The sequence below is a fragment of the Pleurodeles waltl genome, chromosome 5 (assembly GCF_031143425.1).
Source record: "Pleurodeles waltl isolate 20211129_DDA chromosome 5, aPleWal1.hap1.20221129, whole genome shotgun sequence".
Lineage (NCBI taxonomy): Eukaryota > Metazoa > Chordata > Amphibia > Caudata > Salamandridae > Pleurodeles > Pleurodeles waltl.
Window position 1 is genome coordinate 429,949,942 of NC_090444.1, and position 11,712 is coordinate 429,961,653.

The 11,712-nt window shown below is 40.6% G+C and overlaps 1 protein-coding gene across 1 annotated transcript in view; it reads right to left on the reverse strand.

The window, feature by feature from the left end:
- ERLEC1 (endoplasmic reticulum lectin 1) overlaps positions 1-6,660 on the reverse strand; it is a 331,659-nt gene extending 324,999 nt beyond the window's left edge. The window contains exon 1 of the mRNA XM_069234195.1: positions 6,408-6,660. Coding sequence (XP_069090296.1) covers positions 6,408-6,539 — 132 coding nt within the window. The 5' untranslated portion in view covers positions 6,540-6,660. The remainder of the gene's footprint in view (positions 1-6,407) is intronic.
- Positions 6,661-11,712: the final 5,052 nt, after the last annotated feature.

Below are 11,712 nucleotides of genomic sequence, written 5' to 3' on the forward strand. Positions count from 1 at the left end.
TTCTGAATAATACACAAAACCCGATTTGCTCATTGTATGCCACACTGTGTTTAATAAAAAGACATTAAAAAAAGGTCAAAAGCAATAAAAAAAATAAAAATAAAAAAAATTCTAAAAACGGATAAACAACTTTGCTTCTTGATTCTTTCATTGCTTATTATTTTCATATAAAAATGAAAGTCAGAACAAAAAAAAGAGGTTTGTACAAGAACATGTAAATGAATGTTTTAAAACAAATACATTTTATAAGGACCAACGCTCATTGTTTGTTTTCCAAACACGAAAGAATGAAAAAAAAAAAAAAAAAAGTCTCACTCATTAAACGTAATAATGGGAAAAAAATGCACCTGTTAGACTGAAGTACATCAAACAGCTATTTCGTAGTCTCATTATGTTGTGATGCACCACGCACAATGTACAGCCTCTCACCACCAAGAAACACATCAATGACTGCTTACAATTTTTTTTTTACTTTATATTTTTTCTTATTTAACAGTACTCAGAAACATGATTGTGGTCTCAATGTGCACCTTTTAATTCTGTCTTACAGGGAGAAGCCACTTCCAACATCCCAGTCACCTGTACGTTAATCTGTTATTACAACATTCTAAAAAAAACACTCTAGGCCTATGTTTACCCTGTAGTATGCAGCATATAGAATTAGGACTATTCAGCTATGAGTACCTTAGCAGAAAACTGCTGGAGCAAAATATCTCAATTATCAGCCAAAATTGTCTGGAGCTAAAAAGAAGGAAAATAATAGATACGTCCTTAGTGCTAATTTAGGATAAAAACACAATATTTTCAGATCGTCAGCACCAAGTTAAAATAAATTATCATAATAAATATGCTCCCACACTACTTTACCAATGGCACAGGGAAAAAAGCTGACTAACAAGTACAAAGCACAGTGGCTGGTGGAAGTTACGATGTACACTGAATACTGTTAATTATAGCTGAAGAAGCAGATAATGTGCACCCCCTCCTACTTAGCTCTGTGTGACTTCACAAATGAACACAGTCGATAAAGAGGGGTAATAAACAGGGTGGACTACACCATCACTTCGTGGCGTTCGCTGGAAGCATATACTAAGCTACTACCACTGTATGCCCCAGCACTTCCGCTATGGCATCATCCGACCATCTCAGTCACGCATGAAACTGGTATGCTTGTCCTCTTAGATGAACTCAAGTCCTAAAAACATTTGGAGACATATATAACGCAAGCCAGTTTATTACCATCACTGATCACCCATGTGCAGGTCGTCAGGCACCACTTCTGACGTTTACATACTACTGTTTGCAAGCAGTACTGAGAGACTTTTACCCCTTCTTTCCGGCAAAGCCCCCGATGCGGAGCGAGTTCCAAATCCTACTGACTAGTCCCACACGGAAAAATCTAATTACGAGACTGTATGACGCAAACCAGCAGGACATTGAGCCATGACAGCCCTAGCTAAAGATTGCTGGAACGTGATCTTAGAAACACCTATGACTGAGGAGGACTGGGTATTGCGTTGCACGTTAACGAAGCAGCTTACCTCAAACTGTAGTTTACGTATAATTCATTTTGAATAGTTGCAACAAATATATTACACTGCCGTTATATTAGCAAGATATGGCCTACGTGACAATACAAATTGCACCCAATGTGGGGCCACAGATGCTGACTTCTTTCACCTAGCGTTGCAATGTGGCCCAATTCAACTGTATTGTGCCACAGTGGTGGCAGACTTGGCAACTAGGACTATGGAACAAAACCATTGCACACCGCAACTATGTTTTCTTGGACTGGTTGAACAATTCCCACCCGCACACCGCAGGTTTGTGGTGATTGCGTTGTTTCTGGCGAAACAGCGGCTAACCATGTACTGGGACAAAAGATCTGCATCAAAACCTGCTCATCGGTTATGAGCCATGTCATACTGTAAGGAACAACTGGAATCTTATGCTGAGGCACTAACGCAGACGCCCCTACATAAGGACATTTGGAGCCCACTAATGACTTAGACCTGTTGTCCCTCCCAAGCACTCTATGAAATATAGGACTGTCTAGCTAGTACACTGGCTTCAATAACGAGCAGGATGTGTAAGGTCATGCAAATAATCATTATACCTGTTCACTCTCAAATTTACTATACTAATTACCTGTGGTGATTGATCATTTATTGCCGTTTTTCTGTATTATGTTGCTAAAATCATAATAAAAAAAAAAAAAAATCGAATGCCGTAATTGGTAGAGTTTTGGGGTTTTACTGATTTGCACTGAAACAGCTAAACTTCAAGTGCATTTTTAAGTGAGCACACACGTGTGCACATACATCTAACATATAGGGGGTTTCATCCACTGGTCTGTTCAAGCGCCATTCACATATTGCTTCTCCCCACAAACAAACACACAGCATGGGGCCATGGCTCAGCCTGCTAGGGCTACTTACCCTCTTCAATATGAAAGAGCATTTTGCCTGTAGATACGTAGACATCTACATAAAATGTAGTATACTTCCGTGCTGAGGCAGCTAGTCCCTGCTCTTATATCTGTCTGCATTTTAGGTTTTTTCCCCATTTATTTTTGCAATGGGTCATTTTTTATTGTTTTGATTTGCAAACATATGCACACCATCATTAGACAGCGGAATTTTTACTTTTTATCACTACTTCACTTTTAAAACCTATTACGTGTTTGCAAAATGAATAAATAAAAACACTTTAAACTTTACAAGGTCAAACCATTTGGCTGTGCCAATGCTTGTTTAAATTAAGACATGTCAAGCTGCACTAAAACATAGGGGTTGGCATGGTTCATTACTGCTTGGTATAACATGCTGCCAAAGTGGCAGTGTAGCTCTTACAGTGTGTTCACAGGGTAGAGGAAATTTATATCTTGTTGTCCAAGGGACAGGAATCGTCAGAGATCTACTTGCCCTGTTATAAAATCCACTTGTCCATTTAATTTATTTGCAGTGGGGTGCCCAATACGCCAGTAAATCCTTACATGCCGGCACTGATCATGGCCTCTCCTATTATGCAGGGTTCCTATTATACCAGGATATGGATCTTATGGCAAGACAGGAGGCTAGCATTATTCATAATTCTTTATTCACTACTAAAAGAACTTTCAGTCCGTAAAACTCCCCAACACTCCACACACTTCCTCTTTTGTTTGCTGATACTGAGCAGATAAGTACGTCTTACATACTTTTACAGTTTTAAATATAAAATATAAGAATTTATTATGAGTTTATAATTGCCATTTCTTTTTATTAGAGTTTAAGGTATGGTATATCTATCTGAACCCAATTTATGGGAGCTGTGTTAAAGTTATTTATTTTGGTTAGTTATAGAAAGTTCTAAATAAGAAATGTAATGTTTGAAATTCTAGATCTGAATAGAACATGTAATAGCTGTTTTATCTAAGGAAGAGCATTTATTTATCTATAGTTATTTTTTCTTAAAAAAAAAAAAAAAAAGTATGTGTTTTTAAGGTGTGCTTATTTTGCCATCTTTCAGAAGTCTTCAAACTGGTATTGGAAGTAGGCAGGAAGCGGTATATCCAGGGCTGGAAAGCACTCAGGGTCAATGCACACCCAAAAACTTACATGCTTACGTGCATTCAGCAGCTCCTCTCCAGTCTCTTCCCAGAGAATTTGCAACCACTCTGCAGAGTTTCCCATGAGCAAATATATACATAATTATTTGAGCACGTGAAAATGTCATTCAAAAAAAGGGTGCTAAAAGTACAGTTTTCAGGCCGGAGTCTAAATTCTTGTAAAACTTTTAAACACAAATCTGCACCAGTACAAGAACAGACTACCTGCATATTACCCTTTTGTGGTTTTCTTTAATAATTGATAGGGGTGTGCAATTCCTATGGCCAGACACCCAGGACATATTGTTTGGGGGTCCAGGACAACAGGTTTTCATGTTTACTTTGTCCTTGGGACATTTAGGCCCAACCCGCTGCAGCACAAACCCTTTGGCTTCCAGCTTACAAGGAAGGAAAAGGCCTCAGTCAAGGTAAACATTTGTGTACATATGTTAATTCTGTTCGAATTTATATTCATGGTTTATTAATGCAAAGCCTTTATTAGGGTGAGCACCTATTAAATGTTTTAAGGTCTCATGCTGCACTACTGACAGTAATTCTAGTAAGAAACAAGCATTTGCAATGCAACGGGTCTCACATTTTGTCAAGTTAGAGCTATTAGCGTTGTAAACTCCTAACTGGAATTTTCTTGCCACACTAAATGGGAGAAAAAAATAAAAATTAGCGTGATTATGCTGTGCAAAACACAGCGCGATGGCACTGCGAAATAAAGAGAAAAAGTAGTCCAGAAACCATACGGAAAACATGGAGCCTCGTATGTTTCCAGTAGTTGGTCGGTGCGCTGAGGGAGGGCTAAACATCGAAAAAGGCATGACGAAAGCATTCCTTTCACTAATAAAACCAAGCGGATTTTAAAAGGCAAGCCCACAAACCAATGCAAGGGACTGACGTGACATGGACGTGGTTAGAATCCCAAAGAGAGATTACAACAGGGGACAGAGCGCTTTGCGCTCACCCCTAAAAAATGTGTACACCCACGTTTTAAAGTTTAACAAAACGGGGCTACGCATCCCGAATGCTCTCTGATTAGATGCAAATGTTTGCAGAAGCTTGTAAGCAAGACTGATGATAATTTGCTTTCAAAATAAAATGTTCAGAAAAAAATGCAAGCAGGAAAAAAAAGTTTTGCTGAATTACAGTGAAATTTTAAGTAATATTTCTTTGAAGCATCATTTAGTAAAATGTGTTAGTGCATGCTAGTATTTTCAAAAAATATTCATTATGGAAAATCAGTGTAACCATTTTCAACAAGATTGTGAGAAACATGACAATAAACAAGCACTGGCAAAGCCAACCAATCCAACATTGGCTTCAGGTCTTTTGGTTTTGTCAATGCGTGTCTTGTTTTGGCATGGCTTTTGTAACACTTTATGTTGTGGGAGCAGCTATGCCCCGGCCACTGTAACAAACATTAGAAAAAAGCAAAAAAGCTGGACTGTTCCCATGAGGAACAGGGTCAAGACTGATTTGCATATGGCTGGGTTCAAACTGGGGTGGCATGGTGAGCAAAATAACGGATGGATTAAACCCAGATCTGTGACTGGGGGTGAATGTTTGATTGGTTCCGCATTCCGTCCATCCAGTTACGCTATCCCACAGCGTTTATTTTGCTTTGCTTTTGCCGCCCTAAGTGCGCCGGGTATGCCCAGACGTGGGTCCCGGGCTCACTGTGCCACTGGATTCAAGCTAGCCTGGCTGATGAGGGGTGAAACCCCGAAACCGGTCCCAGGATGCTTGTTTCCGGTCCAGGGAGAACCTGGCCTGGCAGTTCGGGCTGGACTGTTGCCATGAGGAACAGGGTCAAGACTGATTTGCATATGGCTGGGTTCAAACTGGGGTGGCATGGTGAGCAAAATAATGGATGGAATAAACCCAGATCTGTGACTGGGGGTGAATGTTTGATTGGTTCCGCATTCCCGCTATCCCACAGCGTTTGTTTTGCTTTGATCCCACATTCCACACCTATGAAATTCTTTTTTAGAAAAAAATGACAGAAGACTACAGTTCTTATGAACCAAGATCGATTTAGATATGCATGGATGCTTATGCTTATATAAAGGTTAATGTATGTTGATTACGTCAAACCTGAATGCCAATGTATTCAAATGTAACACTGCCAATGTGTTTCCTTTCGCCGGCACACCCTTAAATTCACCAACAGGCGGGTCTGCTGCTAGTAGTTCGAGTTTCATAACTTCCTACACTTTCACGTCCCTGCAAATAACTTCAAATCCAAACTGCACAGTTCAAACTACAGCCATTCATACTAGAGAAGCAACACACTCTGCAGGCTATGACTAAGGATGTTTATGGACTATAACGAATGGTTTATTGATTGCAGATTAAAACCATCTATTCGCAGCGTCCTCATTATCTGAAAGAGAGTGAGTGTGTGTGTGTGGAGGGGGGGGGGGGGGAGTGCTGCTGTGTCACTGCGCATATCACGTACACTGTGTTGTGGGTGACCAACATGTGAAACACAGTCAAACTGCTGACTAGCAACCTGACAAATCACATAACGAGCGTGGTCTCCGACATAAAACTTCCCGTCAAAGTTACGTCAGTGCATAGAAGGACCGGCACGCAGCTGTCACTAAATCACTGGAGTCAAACGTGTTTAAAACGAGGCACCCTGAAACGCGCCAATCTCTATAGAATTATGCATGGATTGAAATGGAAAGCGAGCACCCAGTACCTTTGATAGTATTAGCGCAGAAAATAGATGTTTTCATCTAAAGTCTAAAGGACAGATCAGCAGATACAGGTGTGAGGCTTAATGACCGACACAAGCGATACATACCAGGGTAAACTCGCTGCCTGGCCAGCTGAGGCGGAACGGGATGTCATCGCTAATGGAAGGCAGAGCGCCGGTTCGCAAGAGGCCGCAGAGTAGCAGCAGCGGCCCCGCCGCAAGTCTGCGCCTTGTCCTCATCCTGCCAGCGCAGGTTACCAGGGACTGCGACACGCGCTACCTGCCCTACTAGAGTACCATCTTCTTACAGCTGATGACACACCCGGTAAAACCAAGGACCTGGGGGCGGGCCCTTGCTGTACTATCACCCAATCATAAGGCGGCAGCGTAGCGTCAGCCCAACGCGCCACGTCTCTTCCGTGTCCTAGGTGCGTCGTTTCCGGCTAGGGTTGTAGACTGTTACGGTAGATAATGACGTGGAATTGCAAGAATTGAGCAACATGTCAATGGAGAAAAGGAAAACAAATTGAATAAATGCTTTTACATTTGTGTTTATCTGTACTTGGGATGACCGAAAAACTTACCTTACCATTTAGGGTTGTTCTAAATCTATAGTCAAATATAGCGGTCAAGTTTTCAGATTGCTATATGTCATTTTCATAATTTCAGTGTAATTGTCAGTGACATTTCAACCACTATGAGTGACACTTTCTCGTTAGCATAATCAAGCAACGAAGACAAGGGAATTATGTAAATATCAGAAATTACACCCCTTTGAGCAAGGAGAGACTCTAAAAAGTTAACTGCTGCAAAGCAGCAGAAATGGAAGCGCACCAACCTAGTGCCCTTGTCATAACTGCCAAGGTTTTACATTGCTTATGTCTGCCTTTTGGATTTCAGACTGCTTATGTGTGACATTTCTTTTGTTCAGTGTGCTTGTGTGTGACATTTCATTGCCTTTGGGTGAGACCATAGAAAGAAGAAGTTATGTGTGTGCCATTCTGCTCACATACTGCTGAAGCAGGTGTCCTAATTAGAAATTATTAATGAATGTTTATTTAGTTTGAATAATGAATTATGTAGAAAAAGAATAACGTAGAGAAAAATAATGCACACGTTTGAAAATCTGACCTCGGAGAATGACCACCATTGTTCACGAAATGTACTAATTGATGATTAATACTAATGAAATATTGAAAATGTATTTGATTAATGTAGTAATATTAAGAATCACAAAGTATGTTCTAGCTTATAAATTGTAGACCTTAACTAAGCAAGTGTCTTGGCCTAGTTTTGCCAGGCCTCATGCAGAAGCTGTATTTCTTAGCGGTTAATACAAATGCTGACGTAGTGAATTAAACTGTGAAATGCTCATTGTCTCGTTAAAAGTGCTTAATCAAAGCTTTCCATGAGAACCAACTAACAAGAGGTGATGCCCCTAGAACTGTAACAAGCTGTGTGTTATGTGTGTGAGATGTACTTTTCCAGGACGCAAACAATTGAGACACTGACTGGAGACGAAGATGCAACAAATTTGTTACCTGACGAGCCGGATGATGAGGACTTCGTAAAGCGGACCAATCAACTTTGTGTGAAGAGCGAAATACTAGAATTAATAGATTTGGTATAGAAATATTATTGCATAGTGTATAAATGTATGATTAATTGACCAATAGGGAACTAGGGGATAGTTTGGGTGACTTTGATATAACAACGCGACAGAGGGAAAAGACGAGAGACTAGAGAAAGATTTTAGGCAGACCTTACCCCGTTTTGAGATGCAATATTGAGAAGATGAAGAGACTCAAGATTTTGTCATTGGGTTCATACTCTCTGTCTGAGAGCCTGATGCTTTGCTGATCGATTGATGACCTGAGAACAAAGACTGATTCTGCTTGCTGCCCCATACCGTGGATAGGTAGATATGACTATGTGACTGAATTGCTTTTTATGCCTTTCCTTTCTAGGTACCAACTTCACTGTCTTGATAGTTCGCCTAGCTAGATGATTTTCCAAATTTGTGTTATAAATTGTTTTGCATGAAGTCTAACATGCTGATGCTAATCTGGGTTAGTTGAAGCTATTCATATGACGACTGACAAATTGCAGGGACACATGTTTGACAAACTATCTTGCTGAATTCTATGTATCATAAATCGCTTTTGCAGCTGTCTTTACTTTTGATTTGCACTGTTGCCTTAGAATGTGTCGTGATTCAGAATTTGATTAGATTGCGTTTTTTCCATCGCTTTGGTCAACTGTTATTGTTCACATGATTTTGAGATTAATCTACATGACTTTAGCATTGTTAATATAAGGGAAATAAACTTACTAAACTTTTACTAAAGGTGTGGTTATTCATGGCTGAAAAGTCATGGTGTGTGACAATTACTGACTATTGATTATTGATTTGACTAATGATTATTGATTATTGTGTATTGATTATTGTTTCTGCTCTGGAGCTATGGTAAGAACATCTTAAACAAGTCAAAAGGTTCATCAACCTATACGCGTCCCTTTGTAAGTTTACTTATTAAGGACGACGCGCTAACAATACCAAACATAATCTGTGCAGAAATGGCATGAGGGCTAGCATTTGTTTTCTCGACAATTAGGAGTTGAATCATGCTGTTTAAGAAACACAGTTACCTTTACTGTCAATAATAAAGAACATTACCACATGAACGTGCAGCTGCAATACATCACTGTGTGATTTAACTTCAGACATTTAATACAGCAGTCCGAACTAGCACTGGCCTGATATGATTAACAGCCAATCTGTCATGGGAAAAGTGCAAATACAGGCCGAGAATGTAAAACGCTGTTGGTTGTACAAATAGGACTGATAGACGTAATAATGACACACCTCACTACCACATGGCAGCTATCTGATAGCCACACTAATACTACATTAAAAATAAGGTTTCTGATTGAATGACTTCCCCCATCGTCAAAGGAATTTGCAAAATGCATATTCTCAATTTCCCTAAAGTATATTTAGGAAAAAATGATGGACCTACAAATGTCAAATGCAGTGTTCTGATTCTTCTAAGGTTATTTATACATTTGATGGTAGCACAAGTCATGACCCACAACCGTCACTATTGCAACATTTGACTAGTGCCTTTTCTTCAGCATTATGTCATGATACGCCACAAATGTGATAACCCATGTGTCATCATTATGAATTTGAACTTTAGCCAGATGTGGATCTTGTAGCCAACCTCTTATTGCATTCTGGGATTTGTAGTTGTTAAAATGAAGGACGCTTCTCGCTGGTCGTGTGAATTTGATCTGTTTATTCCAAACATTAACCAATGCCGTCAGTGCTCCCTCTCCAGCTGCCAGCCAACAGCCAACTGACCGGAGGGAGAACACTCACAGCATCTTGGAATGCCGAGCGCGGCTCGGCATTCCAGTTCCACATTACAACATATCCATTCCCCTTACAATCAATACATTAGTTTCCTTTTACCAAATATGAATAACAATATGAATAGCAACTATGAACACATGTTGTATCAACACACATAGTCCACCAAATATTTGGGTGGTGCTCTCAGGCTAACACTCCTTATTCTATTCGATCGTTCTTCAGTGCTAGACAATGTACCCCGACTCTCTATCATCCATCAACATAAACCCACTGCACTTTGACCTGCCTGCATCCTCTCCTCCTACCATACATCCATCCTTCCCTCTTCCATACAACGCTACCCTATGCATATTCCACTTTTCTGCATTCTCCAAAACAATGAACGACTCATGTACCTCTTTCACCTTGTATGGGCCTCGAAATTTGGTTAGTCCACCACCAATCCTACCTGGTTTCACTTTCACCCAATCTCCAATTTCAATCCTACTCCCATTCTGTTACTGTCTCCCACCTCCACTGCTTCCCTTCTCCGTTTGTTCCTTAGCTAAATCTCCTTGGCCCATCACGTTCTTCATCCAGGCCGGACACATTTTCGTGTGCGCTTTCCTCCCTCTCATCACCTCAAAATGTACATTCCCTGTAGAACCGTTACTGGTCGTACGATATGCCCATACCAAGTCACACACCATTTTCCTTACATTTCCTTTTTTTGCTATGGCCATTTGCACCACCGCTTTCACCATGTGGTTAGCCCTTTCCACCATACCATTGGCCTGGGGATTATACAATGAGGTGCGCGAATGATAAATCCCACTATATTCCCGAAATCTAGTCATTTCCTCAGACACCAACTGAGTACCATTGTCAGTGATCATTTTACATTGGTATCCCTCTTCTTTGAAAACTTCCTCTAGTGTCCTGATCGTACTCTGAGTAGTAATATCACGCATGAACTTCACCACTAACCATCTGCTATGGACATCCATCATCCCTAAGGCATATCTCAAATCACAACTCACTTTCCTCATAGGTCCTATAAAATCTAAGCAAACCGTGTGCCACGGACTACCTGGGTCACTTATAGCACCCATCACAGCTTGCTCTCCTTCTCTCAATCATTTTTCCCCTTCCTTGCAGTCATCACATCATTCCACCCACTCATTCACATTCTGATCCAAACCCGGCCACCAAAAATGTTCTCTCAGCCTTTTTTATTTTGTTAAAGTCTGACCCAAATGTCCCTCATGTGTGATTTTAAATAATACATATCTCAAATCTTCAGGTGGCACTATCCTATCACCTCTCATCATGACCTTATTGTCACATACCACAAACTCATCTATTACCTTCAAATACGGCCTAACTGGAGATGGCAACGTACTCTCTCTCCTACCCCCTTTGATCATTAACTCCATGACCTGTTGTAACACTGCATCTCTGTCCATACAATCGCACCACGTTTTTCCTTCACTGCCCCCTGAGCCCATTCCATTACATCTTCTATACTGGCAACCGCATCGTCACCTTCACTTGCTTCAACCATAGCCTTGTCTACTTCATCCCATGACAAAGGTGACCTTGACAACCCATCCGCTTGGCTATTCTTCCACACTGGGATATACTCCACTGTAAACTGGAATTCCTGCAAGCGCGCTGCTAACCTAGCTAATCTTGCCGACACCTTCTCAGTTCCACCTGGTACCAAAACTCTTACTAGTGGCTTGTGATCTGTGCAAATTATTATAGGTGAACCCCATACATACATCCTGAAATATTCCACAGCCCATGCCGTCGTTAATGCTTCCCTTTCTATGACAGCATAGTTTCCTTCATTATATGTCAATGAACATGAAGCAAACGCTACGGTTTTCTCACTATCCCCATGCTTCTGCGTTAGTACAGCTCCTAACCCCACTGCACCAGCATCCACCATTATTATGGGTGTGCATTTAGTATCAAATGGAGCTAAAATTCCTGCAGAACATATCTCATTCTTTATGTCTTCAAAAGCCTTTTTTTGGGCATCCATCCACTCAA